General features: G+C 40.8%; 1 protein-coding gene across 1 annotated transcript in view; it reads left to right on the forward strand.

Moving 5' to 3' along the window:
• The window catches only part of FAT4 (FAT atypical cadherin 4), a gene marked incomplete at its 3' end in the record, with an annotated part of 77,971 nt that overhangs the window by 16,301 nt on the left and 40,599 nt on the right, over positions 1-21,071 (forward strand). Inside the window, exons 5-7 of the mRNA XM_009574643.1 lie at positions 1-319; positions 4,590-5,512; positions 6,254-6,428. Coding sequence (XP_009572938.1) covers positions 1-319; positions 4,590-5,512; positions 6,254-6,428 — 1,417 coding nt within the window. The remainder of the gene's footprint in view (positions 320-4,589; positions 5,513-6,253; positions 6,429-21,071) is intronic.

The raw sequence follows: 21,071 nt of genomic DNA on the forward strand, positions 1-21,071 counted from the left end.
GACGACTCCGGCATCAACGGGGAAATCACGTACACCGTCAGTGAAGACGATGAAGAGGGTATCTTCTTCCTGAACCCCGTTACCGGAGTCTTCAACCTGACTCGCGCGCTGGACTACGAAACGCAGCAGTATTACATTCTTACTGTCCGTGCGGAAGATGGAGGAGGCCAATTTACTACCATCAGGGTGTACTTCAATATATTGGACATCAACGATAACCCGCCAGTGTTCAGCACGACCTCATACAGCACGTCTTTAATGGAGAACCTGTCTCCAGGATCCGCTATTCTCAACTTCAGCGTCACTGATGCAGATGATGGTAGGCGTTTCCTCATATTCTGTATCTCTGATGATAAATACGTATTTCACCTTAGCAACGTATTAGAAGACCTAGTAGAAAGGGCAAATTAGGGCTATCCTTAGGATGCCATCATATGCTTAAATTCACTGCATGCTGTGTAAATAGAAGTTCTTTTTCTCATATTTCACATTAGGTTTAAGCGGGTGGTTTCTTCCCTACTTGTATTTGTGATAAATTAAAAATAGAGTCAAATACTGCTTTTAACTGCTGTTGCAGAAATGAGTTGCAGAGTTGTATTTTACCTAGAGCATGTTACAGCAGCTGAACACCGTGATTTCTCCCCTGGGGCTTAGGTTGCACATTTAAGTTAGACCTAAGTGTTCTTTCAGATTGTTTTTTTCTTAAAGTTTATAATATATTCTAAATAAGGTTCTGGCAATACGAGACATCATCTGCAATCATCTTAAATGTACTGTAACTTTTAAGTGTATCATGAAGAGAATTGTGATCTACAGGGTGTTGATAGTGGAGGTTAAAAGTCTGGTTAAAAGAGATCATGGGAAAATTTCTCATTAAAATAAGCTTTAATCTTGGGATTATTTATGGCATGTAGAAGGTGTTAATGTGTTGGAGTGTAAAAGATACAATCTTTATAGCTTGCTTAACCATTTTGCCATGCAGTTTATATCCAAGCAAGAATAATTATAGAATATGGCCATAAAATACATAAAAATCATTCCATAGCGAACTGCATTTTCTTAAGTGTCCACAGACATTAGTCAGTGCGACTTAATACAAAATTATTCATAACACTCATAGTGACTTTACAGGTGAAGGTTATTTTTATGACATGTTAAACAACCTTGTCTCCTCTCCTTCTGGCTCAGCAAAGCCCGTAGAAATGTCTTACACTGAAATGTGTGCTTCAAGTGCAAAGCACCTACATGCTTCAAGGAATCCCAGTTTATGCACGTAAAACGACTGAGCTGATCAAGATTATTCAGTAAAGCAGTTTTTCCTCAGGAAATGCTGAGTTGTTGAACTCAAACATTTTTGTGGGAACATAAATTTTGTGCTGATGGGTAGATCTTTCCATCGTAAAAATTGTGCAACTGGTTTTGAGATCAAACCAGGAAAGCGAGCGAGAAGAGATGCCCTAAGATAAGCCAACAACTCAGAAATTATAACTTGGTGATATTGGCTATTCTTGCATGGACCTCTCTTTCACCACTCTTGTTAAGGCTTTTATTTTATGTAAACTAACTATAAGTTGGAGGAGGAACTTGTGCTTGCATCATGCTTATCCAGGGAAGGGGTTGTTCCTTCAGACCTGTAGATAAATGGGTTTGTGTCTAATCTATCTCCTCTTTTATTTCTTATTTTCCTTGGTTTCAAATCTTTTTGGAACTTAATTTCGCTTAACCATTATGGGTCTGTTTTCCTCTTCTCTTGCACCTCATATATTAATTTCCATCTGTGCGCAGTGAACTATATCATAGCACTGACGTATGATTTTACATTCATCATGCACTCAATTATCAAGGAAGCAAATGAGTATTTGAAGAGCATGCAATGAAAAGTACGGTATCTTGCCTTTTATATTTTCTGGCACACTTGCTTTTCTAACAGGCTAGATTCAAAATTATTAGGGCAGAAATTTCATTCCAAGAGCATGCTAGGTTGAGTTCCCCCATAGGACTGTAACTTCAGCAAATGATACGATCTATTGCTGTTTCTGTTTCAAGCCCAAACTTGTTATCCCGTGTCATCTTATATTTATCTAGAGTACAGAAATAGCTAGTACTATATTCCTCTGCATGTGGTTCACAGATAATGCACTCAATGCACACAAATATAATTTCATTGATTATTTTTGTTATATGATCCCACAGTTTGAAGGAGCTCTGAAAAGCTGTTGTTTTATAATGAGGTATGCCTGTTGTTTTAGGATAAACACTGATAAAAGACAAAACCATGGTGATAGTGAAACTGCTCCCATTTTCATTTTCTTGTTCGAAACACCCCTTGGGAAACAGTAGCTGTTTATCTCAGCTTGGACAGTGTCATATACAGATGCATAATAAATATCAGCTACAGCTCTTGGTTACTTACAGAGCCATAAGGAACTCGGTTTCCCTAGACACATTCATTTTGAGATTCAGATTTTAATTTTTTCCACATTGAACTAACAGGAAGAATCTCAGGGCAAAGCACTCGCTTGTCTGTTTGTTAAAAAGAATAGCAAGATATTCCTCCAGGCAAAAACTGGTGGGATTTCCCAGTTAGACTCTACAGGTATTTACAGAATGTGGGGGGAAGTAGGATTTTTTTTTTCGTCTCTAGATAAAAATAGAAACAAGATCCTTAAAAAAGCATCATCATGGTTCCATGTCTGAGCTCTCAGTCAGAGTTTTATCAGATTAACCCTCAGATTAAATAAACCCAAAGCTCAGCAAAGAGGATGCCCCTACGTTCTCCCTAAGAAAAGCCCAGCTCCAAGCCTGGGGAGAGGGGATGGATGAGGTGCACAATGCCAGCTCGGCATGCTGTGTATAAAAAAGAATAGTTCATTAAGTGGCAGTCCTGGCTCCACTGATATTTAGGCAACTCTCCTCTGCTTCACAGTTTAATCTATGTAAGCATGAGCAGCATCGAAACCTATGAGAATACAGGACAAGGAATGAAAAGGTACACGGAGGTGAGATAAAGAAGAGCAAGCAGTACATTTTATAGGAACAAACACCACCATGGAAAAAACTTGGGGGAAAAAAGAGTATTTTTAAAGTAATTTTCTTCTGTAAGATCTAATTCCTACCCATCTCCAAAGTCAATTGACAAAAATCTTGAATTGCCAGAAAGTACTTCACTGAAATCAGAAGACTTCCATCCATATAATTAGTCATTTGAAAATACAGCTGAACAAAAAATAGACTAACATTAAAGTTTCACAGTTCTTCACTTGATCAAAGTAATGTAGAAACACTAATATCTGGCATATAAATGTATTAATTTCTTTAATTGCATTAAAATATTTTGTCTTTCATGTTCGGTTCTATTTATTTTGTAATTAAGTTCCTACAAGAGAAGAAGAGAGAGGGAAAGATGCCAATTAGAGTAGCCGCTGGGGGAAAGACAAGTAAGACTAGAGTTCCCAAGTCTGAGCATAATCAACAGCAGAGATTAATAAATCTAATGCAGGAATAATTTTATTACCAAAGCAATTCAGTCAGAGGAAAAAGAGCTTCTGAGTAAAAATGACAAAAGGCACAGCAAAGTAATCAGCTACTTAAGCAGACAGATTGGTTTCTTTGCATGAAAAAGCGAGTTTGAGGAGTAAATTAGTAGCGAACGGTCTGTTAATCTACTAATCCTATATCACAGTCTTTATGACCCAAAACAAGAAAATAAAATTTTCAAAATGACTTAAAATAGGAGTTTTTTATATATATGTGTGTGTATATATATATGAGAGAAGACTCATTTCAATTAGGTGTTCCCAAAAATCAGTTGTTTAGAGTGAACTCTGGAGTTGAAGCAATAACAATATATTTGTTTCCTGTATGGCATATTTAAAGTCATTTCACAGCCTTGTCAAGATTCAGAATGCATTTCCCTTACCAGAATTATAAATCTCTCCCTTGACCGTAATTGCTAGTTACATTTCGATCATAAGATGAGGGCTGTTCATCTGATATTTTGGAATACCATGCCGTATATGGGAAGCATACCTCTCCCCAGTATTCACTCTTGGCTTGCTACAGCTCGGCTTGGGAGTTTCTGGTTGTGGCTTTTTTTAATTGGGTGGAAGAATTCATGAAATAATTACATTAATAATAATGTTGCTTAGTTGAACTGAGGAGAACGGAGGAAAACAGCTGTTCAGTGAGCAGCAGAACCAGTGAGTCTTGGTTTCTGAAGGAAAGTCCTTCAAAACCTTTATCCCTGACAGTTGTAGATGGGGAAAAATTACACGTTGCCACCGTGCAGCTCCTGCTGAGTGAAACCCAGAGGCGAGCTCTGCCGGCCGTTCCCTCTGCGGCCGCTCCCATTAACATCCTTCCCTCTCTCTCTTCAACTCTTGTCAGAAAATAATTATTTCAAAGGCTTCTGCTCCACTGTGAAACTTGGCTGAAATTAGCTGGTGGATTCAAAAATGGTGATGAGGAGGCTGAACAGGCAGCACGATTGTACAGTCCTCGTTTCCGTAGGAAATGAGGCCAGAAACATTTATATCTAGGTCGGTGGGATGAAGTCGCATTCTCTACCTTTCTTCTCCCCGTCCCACCAGGCTCCAACTCGCAGCTGTCCTTCAGCATCGCGTCCGGGGACAGCGCGGGGCAGTTCGGCGTCGACAGCAGCGGGGTGCTGAACATCAGGCAACCTTTGGACCGGGAAAGCCAGTCTTTCTACAGCCTCGTCGTGCAAGTCCACGACATGGCCCCTCTCCCGGCCTCCAGGTACACGAGCACGGCCCAAGTTTCAATTATTCTGCTGGACGTGAACGACAGCCCTCCAAGCTTTATCTCCCCGAAGCTGACCTACGTCCCGGAAAACACGCCGATAGATACGATTGTGTTCAAGGCGCAGGCGACCGATCCCGACAGCGGTCCGAACAGCTACATCGAATACAGTCTGCTCCGGCCTCTGGGGAACAAATTCAGCATCGGCACTATTGACGGTGAAGTGAGGCTTACCGGGGAGCTCGACAGAGAAGCCGTGTCCAACTACACCTTGACTGTGGTAGCCACAGACAAGGGCCAGCCATCCCTTTCTTCATCTACAGATGTGGTGGTTATAGTCCTGGACATTAATGACAATAACCCGCTTTTTGCCCAAAAGCTTTATAAAGTAGAGGTGAGGGAAAATACTTTGACTGGGACGGATTTAATCCAGGTGTTTGCTACGGATGGAGATGAAGGCACAAACGGGCAGGTCCGCTACGCCATCGTGAGCGGAGATGCCAATAATGAGTTTCGGATCGATTCTGTGACGGGGGTGATAACAGTTGCCAAGCCTTTGGACAGAGAGAAAAAGCCCTCCTATACATTGACTGTTCAGTCGGCCGACCGCGGGAGCAGCCCTAGGACCGATACCACGACAGTCAGTATTATTCTGAAGGATGTCAATGATTATATTCCCACATTTGAACTTTCTCCCTACTCTGTGAATGTCCCTGAGAATTTAGAGACGCTCCCGAAAGTTATTCTTCAGGTGAGTACATTCAGCAAATAAATATGTATCTCCTACAATTATTAGCATGCCTCAGTATATGGTGTTAGTGTATAGTGTCTTTCCTCCAAAATTAAAAAGGTGCAAGACAATTGAAAAGTTGTCTCCTGCTGTAATCTAACATGCGGTGGTTGTTGGCTTGTTTTCCTTTTTGTTTGTTTGGGTGGGAGGGTTTTTGCTTGTTTTTTACCAAAAGTTTATATTATGCTTTGGAGTTTTGTCTGTGTTTTCCCTATCTGTCTTCCTGCCTACGCTGGGACTTTAAGAGTTTGCTCTCTCTCTCATCTCAATCTCAACTTTCATGCAACAAATCTCTCAATCTGATCATTGCCTACATGGGATGTGCCAAACATTGGAAGAGCACTAAATGGATTCAGCTGGCAGGACATGCAATGCTTGCTTTGACACAGAGCTCAGCCTATACCAGATCATCTGTGGTTTTCTGAGCCCCAATGCAGTCTTCACTGTATTTTCGCTTGAGAAAAATAAGTAATCAACTACTTAATATTTTCAAACTACGCTTTTAAGTCCTTCACCACTGTGTTAAGTCATTTTTACAATTACAGCTGATTTATACTAGCCCTTACAGCATTTGGATTAATTCAATCCGTTAATTTGGATTATTGTCATAGAGAATATTTCCTCTACCCCAATAAAGTTGTACAGACCCTGCACTCATCAGTTCTTGATATTTCTTCCCACGCGTTTGCATTGCTTTTGTAGGTTGTAGCAAGGGACGACGATCAAGGCGTAAACAGCAAGCTTACTTATGTTCTGGTGGCTGGAAATGAAGAAGGAGCCTTTACTCTCTCAGCCAGCGGAGAGCTGCGCTTGGTGCAGAGCCTGGACCGGGAGGCAAAGGAGCAGTACGTGCTGCTGATCACGGCTGCTGATGCAGGTAAAGCAAATGGGCAGTCTCTTCTCGTGAAAGCTCGTTGTCGCTTGAAAACATTGCATTCTGGATAGGAAAGAAATAGTTTCGTGATGGTCTGAAACTTTAGTGGATGGAGATTGGTACCCAAGCTTCAGTTTAGATCTCTGTGGGGAGAACTGGGCTTACCTGATGTCGAAGGGAGTTCGGTTTATGGAAGTCAGGATTTTATCTTTATGTCTAGTCATCTGATATTAGTAGGACTCGCTACAGATTTAGGTAGGTTGATTTTTGCCCTGCAGTAGTAAATGGTCCTACCTAGGTCATAAGAGCCTCATGCATGGCAGTAAAAAAACAATATAAATGGCAATAAAACCCAATATAACGTTGTCGTCAGAAATGTGCAGACAGGTCAAATCAATGGCCAGAAAACAGCTATGGACTACTCAGTTAATCTTACCAAAATCTTACCCCTGAAAAGTAATGGCAATTTACATTTCAACATTTTATTTTTCTGCTTTGCTCAGCATCTAGTCGTACGTTTGCTCCAGAATCCCAAATGTATTCGGAGTTCCCTCCGTATAAAACAGGATGTGAATTCTTGTTATGAAGATTAATTACACTTTCACTTGAAGTGTCCAAGCACAAGATTTTGGTTTCAGATTTTGGTATGAATATTAGTAACGAAGACACCCTGCATCATATTCTGGACTGATCTCTGGTCCCCCACGGTCTGATGGATTTAATTGACTGCAGAATTGTTCTTACTTTCTAAGAATAAAAATAGAAGCAAACCCAACTTGTTGACAAGTGGATAGAATTTTGTTTGCTGCCATATTGTGTGTGGTATCTTGTGTCAGCGACAATATCTATGGCTTATATTTTCCTATTGCAGCAGCGCTCAGGTATTTCACAGTCTGAGCACAGCTGAAGCTGCGAAACACAGTTTTAGGACTTGACGTATCATTTGTCTTGTACTTTGGCTAGAGATACTGTATGCTTTGTCTGTTTTTACACCGGCTTTCCATTTCCCTATAGCCGCAAACTGCTCACTTGTGACTTGGACTCGCTTGGGCTTGAACGTCCTGATGTTCCTTCAGAAGCTGCGGCTGCGTGCGTAAGGGAAAGCAGATCCTTGACGTCTGTTTACTCTCCCGGTCCAAGTTGGCAGGAGTCAGTTAGGGCTGTACAGAACTTATTAGCTCTACATACAAAACAGCCGAAGTCTGAACTGATAAGGGGTGTCACACAGCCAACAATTATTGTCCTTCTTGGAAAAAGGAGAGGGGCAAGGAGTCAGTTGTACCCCAGGCCTGGCACCGTGTGTAAGCCAAAAGTTTGACAAGAGCACGCTCTTCTCCTAGACTCTTGATTCCTAAAAAATATGAAATCCAAGAGATTTACCCAACCATTCCAAATGAAAATATTTATTTGTGTTGGGAGATGTCCGGGTTTCAGATAATCCAGGGGAGACTTTAATACATGAAGTGTGCATGGGGCCTTTGCCGTAAGTGGCTGACAAGAGCAGCAGCATGTTTCATTAGTTCCTGTGTTTGAACATATAGATATTATGCTGATTAAGCACTGTTTGAACCTGGTTTGTTTGACTTTTTTTTTTTTTTAAATGTGCTATGTTCTCATAAAGGTAATTCTCAAGTTATTATTCCCGTCTATCAGTGTTAAAAGGTACTAGCAAAAGTGTTCAGGAGCAGATGCTCAGTAGTAGCTTTAAGCTAAATTTAACTGTTCTACTGTGTTTAAGTTTACAATCTGACTAATCCGCAGTCAGTGTGATTTGGTATGGTTTTCAACCAGCCTTGTGAATAGCGTTAGATAATATCTTCTGATTAGCCTGGAGACATGCTCTAAATTCATGCCATCAAAGAATACATTCAAAACTGTGTTAGTCATGATTTATCTAAACTAAAACATCACAGGAAAATGTCCAGCTTCTGTAGAAGTCAATGTCAAAACTTTACTTGATTTCGTGGAAGCAGTATGTGGACCGAAGTCATAATAGATACTTAAGTATGTAACACATTTAAAGTACTTTAAGAAATTCTAGGGGATCTCTGTCTGAATTAGTCATACTGAGTTCAAGCAGTCTAGATGGTAAAAAACACTCTGGCATATAATTCGTTGGAGACCTCTTAAAAAGCCATGTTTGTCACATAATGTGCCACAAAAGGACCGAGTTACAGACTCTGGGATTTCTGTCAAGCTGCATTTCAGATTTTATATTACTGTAAATTACATTATCATACATAGAATGCTCATACACCTCTGTAGACATTTGGCAGTTAGAAAAATATTACGTGGGAGGAAGCCTTTCTAAAAGAGTTGCAGCTTATCAGAAGAAGAATGTTATTACTTTAAAATATAGAAAACAGTACAAAAGCTGACAGTATGGGTATGTGGTGGATATCCAGGTGGTAACACACTGACCTTTGGTAGTCGGTGCCTGCTTCATTAAATCAGGTAGTTCTGGCAGAAAGATGGCAATGACGCAATCTTGAAATGGGTAAGAAAAGCGTTTTGAGTGTTATGTTCTTGAGCAGCTGCTAAAGGTTTATAAAAGAAACTCTCACAGGCACATCCAGCTCTTTGCCTAATGTAACTATTTCTTTGGAGTGTCTTAGTTTGTATTTGTTTGATAACGCTTAGAAAGAAGGATTTTGCGTAGAGACAATTCAACCAGAAACACACACGCAAAACAGGTAGTGCTCCTCTGCAGGAAAGCAGTGCCTGCCAAAATGTGAAGAAAGCAGGCTTGTCTGAAATTATCCACGTCCGTATTATCTTTGAAAATAAATCAAGGGAAAGGTATTATACTTTGCACTTTGAGTTTGGCTTTTATTGGCTGTAATAAACAGTCTTTAGGATTGTCTTTAGCAGCCCAAGCAACGGTCTTGCCATATATGGTGCATCTTATTTAGGGTTGGTGGTTTTTTTAACAGATAAAAATCATGGTAGACATCCAGATGCAATTAACTCTGGAAATGTCTGGGTAGCACATCAAAATTCTGTCTGTCCAACCCACTTCCCATTTTTCTTAGGATCTGCATCTCAATTTTTATAGGCTACGCTGGCCGGTTTAAAATATTAAAGGACGATATCGTGCTCCTACAGAAGTCTATGCCAACTCCTCCCTTTCTTTCAAGGAAGCAGACAAAACACATGCTTAGAAGCACCTTTAGACATAAGAACTGGTGGATTCTCAACTTGGTTTTGGCTGTCTTCCCCATCTCCCTAATACATAATCAAGGATTTCGTATTTTTCTTATGTTTATTATCACTTCATCAACTTGTGACTGTGGTTCTTACGGCGTTACCCTAGCCTGTGTATGGGGAAATTGATGGAAGAAGAAGGATTTTTAACTTTTCATTAATTTTGTCTAGAGGTGTCAGTCCAATGTACTGAAGACAATCCGTGGCCTCAGAAGGGGCAGCCGCTTTGGTAACGGCTGTTATTTCATCCTCAGTACCTTACGGGTTTTATAGCGTGTGTTGGCAGCACGTACAGAGTCTCTTTGTAGCAGGTGAAGGATGAGGACATCGCGAGGCAGCAGCCCGCGTAGCGTTGAGCCGGCGGGGCTGCGTGGGATGCGGTGCCCGCCCCGGCTCAGAAATCTCTGTGCCTTGCCACGCCGTGCAGGCGTGCTCTTCCAGAGCCCAGGCCTCAGTCCCGGGCCCGTGAGAAGAGTTGTTGAGTTATTAAGAGTTGAGCTGCTCATAAGCATGCTGGGCAGGTCAGATGGGGACCGCTGGTGGGACCACGTGCACCAGCGATGGAAATTTGGGCAGTTGTTGAAAAAATGCTTTCCCAAGCAAGGGCTCCCCTCAGGCCCGGAGAAGTCAGTCATGATATATGCATCGTCTTGGCTCTGGCCCAGCTATTCCTTGGCCTCGCCTGCTAATCCTCCACCCGGTCCTCAGGGTGGATCTGGGGTCGGCAGAGAGTCTTCCCTCCGCGCCGGGGGAGGGAAAAGACTGATAAAACCTTTTCTGGTGCTTGGCTCAGTGATTTGTGGCCACGCGGCCTGCTGCATGCCCAATTTCCACAAGACGCTCTGCACAAAGGTTCTTGATTTCAACTTTGTTTTATCATCACTCTTCCCTCGCTTGCGCACGTCCACCCCGCTCTAACTTCTGCTGGGTCTCCGATACTAGACCGCCGCTGTAGGCAGTGGGGATTTACAAAGACAAGCCAAGCGTCCTCACTAGGAACATTCAGCTTCTTGCAGAGCTCTCCACCTGTGGCTTTGATCGAGAAATAAAACATAATTCAACTCCGTAGTTTACCCATTCCAATTTAGAAGCCCCTCTTGCAGCACAAGCTGTAAGACCAGAGTGCGTGAGTTATAAATATAATGACAGGCAAAATGATGGACTGTGGAATAACATGATAGTGTTTAGATTGCAGATGCTCCCCCAAAAAGTCTGCTAACATAAACGCCAAGAAACCTACATGCAACTATTTGAATGTGTCTTTATGGGTCTGTTTCTACCACATAAATCATTTGTTTTGCTTAGCTATACCCTTCTTCGTGGCAAAATGGTTGGGAAAAGAGACTTTCTGGATTTTTTTTTCACCCCGTCTGGTGGGGACACAGTGCTGAGTAAACATTCAGTTCTGGCACCGTGACGAGAACGGGTGCAGCTGCTTTTATCATCCCTGTCTTTAACTCTTTGAGCAATTTTCTGGAGAAAATGTTAGCATTCCAACAGTCCTCCTCCTTTTATTCATTGGTTGCAGGGATGTCGAGTAGCACATCTGGAAACCTGCTAGCTGCCCAGGACTACTGTTTAAATAAACTGCAACCACCATCTCTTGCTTTGGTTGGTCAGAATGGCACGTTGCCAAAATAAAACCAAAATCAAAATGTGATGTTTCTAATTAGAAGCTGTGTTCCTGTAGGGTTTTTGTTTTTGGTTTTTTTTTTAAATAATCTATTTGCTGATTTAGATAAATAGTTCTAAAAGAAATTAATCAGTGGACTGATTATTATATTTAGTTAGCTGTTCTTTGTATACATCCCTGGCCTGTACGAGAAACAACCATATGGTTTTTTCTTTAGAAAATGTTGGTCCCCGACTTATGCATTCTTTCCTTCAAGAATGCAGGAGGGCAACCAAGCAGAGAGGTTATATCCCCCTCGGGAACTCTCTTTTGAGATAGGCTTTTGGTTCCTTTCAATCCTAAAATCAAATGAAATCTGACAATGTAGTTGTATTGTTTTTTAACATGTTTTAAAATATTTCCCAGTTTGGGGTGACAAGTAAAGGACGACTGTATTTTCTAGTAATGGTAAGAAGGAGTCTCGAGGGTTAACATTGTGTGAGATTTATGTGACTGGGCTTGAAGACATTTATACTCATCCTGTTTTCTTAGCATACACTGTATTTCTACTTAGCGGGCAGTCTACAGTGTGAAAAGATTTTGCCTTAAAAGAATGAGTTGTATTTTTAAAACAAATTCATCTATTTTTAAACCTTGGTGCTGTCAAAACGAACAAGCAATTCACAAATTTCAGTTAGAAATGTCCTGTTTTCCGTGCTTTCTGTGCTATGTCTAAAAATAAACATCGCTTCAGGCTTCGGTAAGCTAAATGAAGCTGACGTATGCTTACCTTGGTGCTTAGCAGTTTGTATAACGATTGCTCTCTTTTATGGTCTTGTTTTATGCCACAGCTGTTTCAAAATGAATATTGGTTTCTGTCCCAGCTCCATTTATTTCCTTGCCCTTATGGAAGCTCTTCCTCGTGTCAATGCTGTCTACTCGAGTCTAGTTTTACTGGTTTATTATTTTACTAGTTTTATTATTTTTGCTCTTTTAATACTGGTACTAAAACTACCGGCTTAGTAGTTTTGCATGATTTTTAAATTTGTTTCGAAACCACACAGTGGGAGAACTGAAATGGTATCAGACTCATCAGTGAGTTCATAGTGTTCATTTTCTCTTACTATCATCTAAAATCAGGAGAGAAGAGAATTGAGAGCGGCATTTTGTAGTTGTGGGAAGCTAATAGCAGGATCTTACCCTTTCACGGCGCCTAGAAACTGTTAGCACTTTTTAGTTTTTCTCTAGAAGACAAAAGCTCAAAGAGCTATTTAGGAGGCGGGTTTATTGCAAAGTCAGTCCGATGTCCCCTAGAGAGTAATTGTCAAGGAAGAGAGCGTATCCATGTCTATATGATGTGACACGTTTACTCCCCAAAGGAGATGAGGGCTTTAGCCCATCCCTTCAGAGGACCGCCCCACGAGATGTGCAATCCAGCCCCAGAATATCATTTGAGGGATTTAGTCTTCTGTTTGGAGTTAAACCTTCATTATTAGATCACGATTTTCAACATAGTTCAGCAAGAACCGCTGGGCTAAATCCAAGCATATATGTTCTCTGGGGTAGGGTGCGGCAGAGACGTATATTCAGGTTGGCAAAGGGCTCAGGCTGGCCAGCGCAGGCTGAAATATCTGTGAAAACAATGAAAGTTGGTTTTTCACTCAGGTTAAAATCATGGGCAGAACTTCAGCTTTGAAACCAACTCAAACTGATGGTGGATTTTATTTGGACAAGGCAGTAAGAGTTAGAAATACATATTAAAGATGTTTATTCTCTATAGTTCAGATGTACTCGTGGAGTTTTAGAAAAGCCTCGATTTAAGTGCACGCCTCTCCATTCAAACATTTCTCATGTGTGTAATTCCCTTTCTGCTCTCTGTTGGGATCGTGGAGAATCCAGTGAGTAATTGACGGGCTTATTTAGAATGGGATTAACTGCTTCTAGCTGAGGTTTGTTGAGTGAGCTGTTCTCCATTTCACTGCATTCAACAAAAGAAAAAGAAGGGAAATTATTTTAAATAATATAAGATCTTCTAATTTGCTGTTATTAACGTATATATAAAATCGACCAATTACTAAACTATAGCCTTCAGAAGTATTATTTTTTAGAAACAGGTCTTCAGAGATTTTGCATTGACAGAGACAGAGGCAAGAAGGTTCAGAAATTGGGATGTTGGAAGAAAGCCAGCTATGGCAGAACTGACATGGAGGGGGGCATCCAGCACGGTGTGTGCATCTTTGTGCTTTGCAATATAAAAACCTGCAGTCTATCTGCACAAAAATACAGTCATGTTATTCAGGTCCAAGTGATGTTGAGGAGAACTCCATAGGTTCTACCTCAGTATGGATGCAAATCCCATAATTGTTTTGTTGATGTTTTGTTTTTTTTTTTTTTTTTAATAGACAAGGAGGATCCTCATGAGGTTAATGTACCTCTTGTCTAGAGTCTCGGAAAGCATAAGATAAGGTGTAGTAACATAGGCAAAAGTTTTAATCTCTCTACAGACATTCTTGGAATTATAGTTGAAAATATCGAGTTTTATTAGGTAACTAAATCTTTTGCCTCTTTGCATCCCTCGTAAGTAAAAGAAATCCAGACTATTGGTAGAAACAATCATTATTTATTAAGAATTTTTGGTTAGTCATAAATGTTGGTGAGAATTGTTGTTGTCTCTTTCAAGGAACATAGTTATATGCCACCTAAAAAGACTGAATGTAGGTGATGGTCTTTCTTATTCTATCAAGTCACCTCATCACTAATGAGGTAAACAGGAATATCCAGTAATTCAGTGTTGTTTCTCATCATCCAGAGTTTCTTACAAGGACCTTGTAAAAATAACAAAGGAAAAAAATAGCAATAAAGGGCTACAAATACCAGCTTTGCCAGGGATGCGTGTGCCACGAACGCAGTCAAATGAAATCACAAAATCAGTCAAAGCTGATTTCTGCTCCTTCCTAAACGGTTCATCTAATAAAAAGCAATTAGCATCATCTTTAATGCAGGATTACAGATTTATCTGATTAAAGTTTGAAATATTTTCAGTCATAAATGATAAAAGTATTGATCTATGGTAAGCTGAGATCAACTGTACTATGTACGGTACTGTATGGAAGACATACTTCAAGGAAGTTCTTACCACTCTTTTTCAAGTAGCTTATCTGCTTGGTAGGGATGTTTTTTCTCCTTTATTTCCATCCACGTTGGGATGGAAATTTCCATCACACAGCTGGGATAGAGTCCTTTCTTGCTTTGGTTGAAATACCATTGTTTTCTCAAGTTGTGTGATTATAGCTTGTGTTAATTTCTTGAATGTCACCCCCATGTTCACAAAAGATTCGTGGGCACTTACCCGTATGTAGCAAACGTGAATGGGATGCAGTCACTTTAGGGGCCTGCTTAAATCAGTCTGAAGTTCATTAAACGAGCCAGTTATCGTCCTGATCCTCAGTCTCATCTCACAGGTATGGTCTTAAGATCTACTTCTGTCAGCCCTATCACTGTTGCAGTACAGCTTTATTGAATGTGTATTGGACAGTCAGTTAGGCACTGTTACCAGTAAACAGTTTATTGTGAACCTATATAGGGGGAGTGATGAAAAAGTAAGAATTGAACATACATCTGCCAGGGCAGCTCAATTTTCATTGAGTTATTGAGTTTTGCCATGGTACAAAAAAACGTTGTGTATCTGCCAGGGCAGCTCAATTTTCAGTTTTGCCATGGTACAAAAAAACGTTGTGCAGTACTGATCCAAATGAAAGAAAACGTGACTGTCAGATCTTTAAGCTGTCTTCACGGTTGTCCTGGCTTTTTTTTTTTTCTTTCTTTGTTTTTTTTTTTTTGGTTTACTGTTATTTCTTAACTTCTTGGTACTAGTTTGAGGGGAGAAAAGCAGGTATATCTCTTTGGAAAAAAGTCTCAGGTAGATGTATTTAAACTGGAAAACAAGCTAGAATATAATGTTTAAATGTTAGATTTAGTAGACAATTGAAAATTTCAGGGAAGAAAGAATTGTCAGAATTTGTAAATTTTCAGGCTGTTACACTGCCTCTCTTATCTCTTCATTCATCCATCTTGCTATGATTAGTTTGGAAATCTTAAATGAAAATTAATGTAAGATTATTATGCTTCTGCTTATATCACTTTTATATGAAATTCTACTTCAAATGCACTAATGAGTTCTCTGAATGTCATCTGTTTTGCAGAAGAATAAGATAACTAGAGTAGTCATTATGCTATGCAATTTCTCAGCCTTTGAGAAATACTAAGATTTTTCCAGACTTGATGATCTTAAACCGTTTTTTAAATTAAACGTTACACCTTATAAATTGAAAGTCTGCTAGCTCATTCTTCAAATAAAAAGCTACAATTTCAGGAAGCTTTAATTGCAAGGATAAAACAAGTAAAACATGCACATATGGCCTGAACACTTTATCCTGCTGGTTAATCTTCACTATTTATACAGGGTGTTTTTAAAGCATAATTCAAAATCGTGCATTACAGGAATTTTGCTGTGGGATATTCAGGAGTCACAAGCAGTCAAAAATGGCCTTAGTCAGCAGTCCCTGCAGGAGCCAGCTTCTCTATTTTTTCTGTTTACAGCAATAACTTACAACAAGGAGAAGTAATTTGGTGGTTTTAAGAAAATATTTTTTTAAATGCCTCTGCCTTTCTTTTAAGTTGCAGTTCCGCTTTCTTTAAATCTTGCTTCGGTCCCCAGAGTCCTTGGCGGTACACGTGGTCACGCCTACCCTCCCAGAACCGCCTGCACAGGGAGATGCACCCTCACGGCCAGTCACTTGCCAGGTTTTGTTATGAGCATCATATTCAGCTGTGAAAAATTTTCCTTGAAGATTCATTTTCTGAAACGTATTTGGAAGAAGGCAACTTCTTGCTCTGAGGTTAAGCGCAGCTCTGGCTAAGAAACCTGCCTGTGTCTTTTCTGAGCACCGTCTCCAGTGACCTGTACCTTCGATGTTAATGGATTGCGAGGGTACGTCAAGGGGTTTGTGGCACATGGGATTAATGCTCACGCCTTCCGTGGAAGGAGAAAGAGACCTGACAGCCACAAGTCGCTGACTGGCGTCTGCTCATGTCGGCAGCCCTGAGTCCAGCTTAGGCTGTGGGCGGCGGAGCGGGACCCTGCCAGCCTTTCCTTTGTACGTTTTGAAGTTTGCTAAACAAAAGCAGCAATGGGGAAAAATGCTAAGCTGGAGGAATAGATTATCTACCATTTTTCAGATGTGTAAGTGGTAAGTTTATGATAATGTGCACGTGTATGTGTAGAAAGAGATTGTTACATGGAACCGCTTGAAGTTGTGCTGAATACATACTGTACTTTTGCTTTAAGGCATGTGGTTTGTTCTCGGTCTGTATCTGTGTTCCAGTAGGTCCAGCTCTGTAATAGTGCCACAGCTTTTTTTTCCTCTCTGGGTAAACAGCTGTGGGTAACTTGTCCTGAGGAGCAGATCAGAGGAAGGGAACAGGGATAGGGAATTGTGTATATAGGCCAGAGGACTTAAAACTGTCTCTGTGTGTGTGCAAGTCCCATCCTTTCAACAGCATATTAAATGTATTGCGATGTAATGTTGCCCTTGTTGTGAAACTGCAAAGATTAGTGAATTCATAGGATGCAGGCAGTCAGGAATTTTGGTTGGAAACTATCTAATTTTAAAAATCTTGTGGATAAAACCAAGTGAGAGATCCCATCTTGCACCACTATTGGGGACAAGGGTTTATTTTGCACTGTCAAAACACGTGTGAGTATGTGCGTTTGTGCACGTGCATCAGCCTAAGTGTGGCTGGACGTGCCATTGCTTGAACAAGGTTGGACTCTGTCTAGTGATTTTTTTTTTTTTTTTTTTTTTTCACTTTTGATGGCTTGTGTTCCCAGATTTAGGTCTATTTGCTTCCAGTTTCTGTAGGCTGGTAGATGATGGAGGATATTGAGGTTTCTAATATCTGATGCGGTACAGAAAAATCTTTTTTTTCGTGTCAGATAGTCCTTGCGCAAGGGCAGATCTATCCCAACAGTTCCCTTGTTTTTTCACGTACAAGTTCTGTTAAATCAGCTTTGGGAACAACTACTACTTTGTACCTAACTATGAGAAAAACTCAGATTTGACACACTCAGAAATCTGGAAAATCTGGATTCCTGCATGGTCTCATTCACCAGTCACCCGCTGAACTGAACGACAGTAGGGCTAGCTTCTAAGCTTTTTATTATGTTTGTTTATTAATTCCTTATTTCAGCTTTTGTCTCAAAATATACTAGGTTCACCAGTTTTTTAAGGCAGTATGGAAGCCTGTTGTGAAAAATCGAGTAAGAGGAAAATAAAATACAATCAACGTATCCAGCCAGGACAAATATTTGTGGTGCAATCTTCTAAAAAGAACTGCTGCTTCTTCTCATTTCACATATGCGCTTTCTCTTGTGTTCCCAGTAAATAAGTTAATTTAAGGTCATCCACGTTTCAAATCAAGCTTCGTGTGCACTAGAAGTCCAAAGCATAAATGCAAGCTAGTTGCATTTTAACTTACTCTAGCTCCATATTTGTTTTAAAACACACCAGTTGTGGGAGGCTCAGCACGCTCTGCATTTAAATGCATTTAGAAAGATTGGCCGCTTTATTGTGAGAAAGGCCTTGTTTACTTGAGTGAAAAAGTTAATGCTCTGTAATAACACATACAAGTTCTAGTCCTGGGACTCATTCACTGAGTGTTTGACTGGAGAAGTGAAATCCGCTTTGTTGCAAAGCAACACATTTCAGTGAAGCAAAAATTCCATTTCTGTTAAATCGCTTTCCAATTTTCAGGATAATGATGTGTTTAATTTAACACAAAACATGGTAAACTGCCTGCAGTATGAGTTTCGATTAGTCATTTAGATTCATTTTATTTAAATTTAATCCCTTTTTTTCATTTTAGTGAAATGTATCCGTAGATTTTTTTGCTTAAGTTTATTGTTAGTTTTCTAGCACTTAATTTTGATATTTTAATGCTGGCAAAAAATTTGAGTTCCTGGTTTCTGAAAGGAATGATAGTTTTACTATCTGCTGTGCTGACCATGGCACAGACAGGACCCAAAAGCCATTAAAGCTTCAAACAATATGTGGATAACGTGCTGAACGCATTCTCCTATTTCTAATTCTTGCTGTGAGCCGTACAGTACCACACCGCCGAGAAGATTTCCAATAGCATCATCTTTTCCTGAGTTTTCTTGAAGAATGTAAATGGTTTTGCAAGTTTCCTTCAACTGTTTTCTCTTACTGCTCCAGTCCGCCAAGTACTGTGATGACTCCTCACTCCTGCCGGTGCCCAGCCGTGGTGCGGAGAGCTGAACGTACGCCGGAGCAGGCAGCCCCGTGTGTTTGGGGAGCGCAGGGAGCCGAGGCAGTTTACCTTCCCCGGTCCCCAGGACAGGGGTGGCTGAAGATGGCAGGTGGTGCTCCCTTCTTCTAAGGGTGCGTGAGTAGGCCGAGGCGAAAGTGAAAGCAGCCTTTAGGTGCATCCCTTTCGGATGACTTTGTGGCTCGTAAGCATTAGCACAGATTAGGGGAATGAGTGATGAGTTCACCCGTGTTGTCCTCTCTTTGCTGGTTATCCTGCATTTGGGAAGTAGAAATTGTCAGGTTAAAATGATATTTCTCCCCACCGTCACCTTCCTGCATGTTGTTTCCTTTCTTCTACTGGCATTGGTGCACGTAGCCAATATTTTTCATCCCCCTTCTCCTGGATGGGGTGAGCAAAAGGTCGAGAGGACTCGCTATAACTTCTAAGCTGACACATTTCCGAAGTCGTCATATTTTTGTGGCAATCGGCTACAAACGAGTGTTGGTCAATGGGGCGGAAGACCAGCTTGTAGGTCTTTGCCAATCCCACCTTGCTGGGAGAAGAGAGGTCCTGGCCCCGTGCTGCCGCCTGCCCGCCCCACGGTCCCCCACGGCTGTTTCTTCATGTCCCCTCCTCAAACGTCCCACGCGGAGAGGGGAGCCACGGCCCAGCGCTGGCCAAGCCCCAGGTGGCCTCTTGTAGCCTCCCCCTGTAACTCGTCCTCCGCCGCGGGCCTCCTAGGAGCAGGCTCCCAAGGTCTGCTCCTTCTCTTCGTCCCCAGACACATGTTTACTTGCAGATGTAAGCGAAAAGCTTAAATTTTTGGAAGAACATCCGTGGGAAGCAGTTTTCTTCCTGAACTCAGCGTTACTATTTTGACACTATCCCAGGTTAATCTTTATTTCAACAATGACGTGTGGACGTTTGTGGGACTGTCTGCTTAATGTATATGTACAGCTGTCACCGACAAAATAAACCGTTCGGTTCATAGAAACAGACCACAGCACACAGAGATGGGAAATTCAAAATAATAACAATAATGATAGTATATTAAAATGTTGTCGTCTTTTAAATTTTAAAGATTTGGTATTCACTGAACAGTCAGTCCGATCTCTCCCATTTAGTTTGCATGGTTAACTTTATGTTCTCCGGTTATTAATCATTTGATGGTTCTTTCATTCCTCCGCCTTTCTAGAAAACTTTTTTTCGACATGGATATCCTAAGCCTCTGTGAGACATGGTATTTTGGGATTTGAAAAAAAAACTACTAGTAGTATAGCACTAGAGAAATGCTCTAAAGAAAGGTGTCTGACAAAGAAGTAGTTGCTGCTTCTGCTGAAAAATAGTTCAGACTATTATGAAAAATTGGTAGAAATTTTAATGGTGCAGGTTCACTAAGGGAGAAGTGTGTTTCTTTGTGGCTCTAGCCCTCAGGGCTGTTTGTAGGAGTACTCAGAGGCTTGTGTGGCTGTGTACAGCAATTTTATATAGGTTGTAACATGTTGGGTTTATTAAAAACAGTTTGGGGGCATCTTGAGTGTTTGGCTAATATTGCAGAATTTACCCAAAATTTACTACACTTATTTATGCAAAATATTAAGTGCAGTTCGAAGAAAAAAGGGATGATGCTCTAGCATAATAAGAATAACTAACTTGGGGAAGATTTGCTATCGAAGCAAAACTAAGAAATCTGGGAACTCAGCCTGACCATGGAAACTACTTCTTTCACCACAAATATGACATGTACATTTTATGAAACCTACTTATTACCAGGGGCCAAATTCTGTGGTCCTTATGCAAGCACAACTTTCACTGAAAGTTCACTGAGGACGGTTGAATTTGGCCCCGAGCTATTTCTTTTCCATAGAAAATTACTTCATTTGTAATTTCCTCTTCTTCTATTTCTCAGTAACTGCAGAAATGTGAGCTAGTCATTTAATTTCAAGTGAATAAAAGCTTTGAGGACTCTCTGTGAAATTGCAACTTTATCTTTCAGTGTAATAGAATAAAGGAGTAAATTTGCGGACGTGATGTTTTACTTAGAGGGAAAAAAACATATTTGGATAACTACATAGAGAGGAAACCAATGTAAATACGTGAGTTTTTCCATCTAAGTAAAATGAGAAAGATTTGCGGATTTGAACTGAAGAGCAGTGACTTACAAACAGCTGAATTAATATTGGACTTCTGGGACGTTTCTGCGAGCACAACGCCGCCACAAGCTAGCGCTGAATGAGATCTGGGTTACTTACATTACCCTAGCTAATTTTATTGGTATGGTGCTCAACCTTGGCTGGTATATTCACTTCTCTGAGGCTAATATAAATTCGTCCATACTGCGCCGCACGGTGCCTTGCAGAGGCATCCAGTGGGGAGGTGGAATCGGAGAATAAGGGCACGGAATGTAGAGGGGGCTGAGGCGAGGGCTGGGGTTTGACCCTCGGAGCGTTTGTTTGGTACCCTGCAAATTCAGATTGCTCAGAGAGGAAAGGGGGCCGGGG

Source organism: Fulmarus glacialis, unplaced genomic scaffold (assembly GCF_000690835.1).
Source record: "Fulmarus glacialis isolate BGI_N327 unplaced genomic scaffold, ASM69083v1 scaffold5713, whole genome shotgun sequence".
Taxonomy (NCBI): Eukaryota; Metazoa; Chordata; class Aves; order Procellariiformes; family Procellariidae; genus Fulmarus; species Fulmarus glacialis.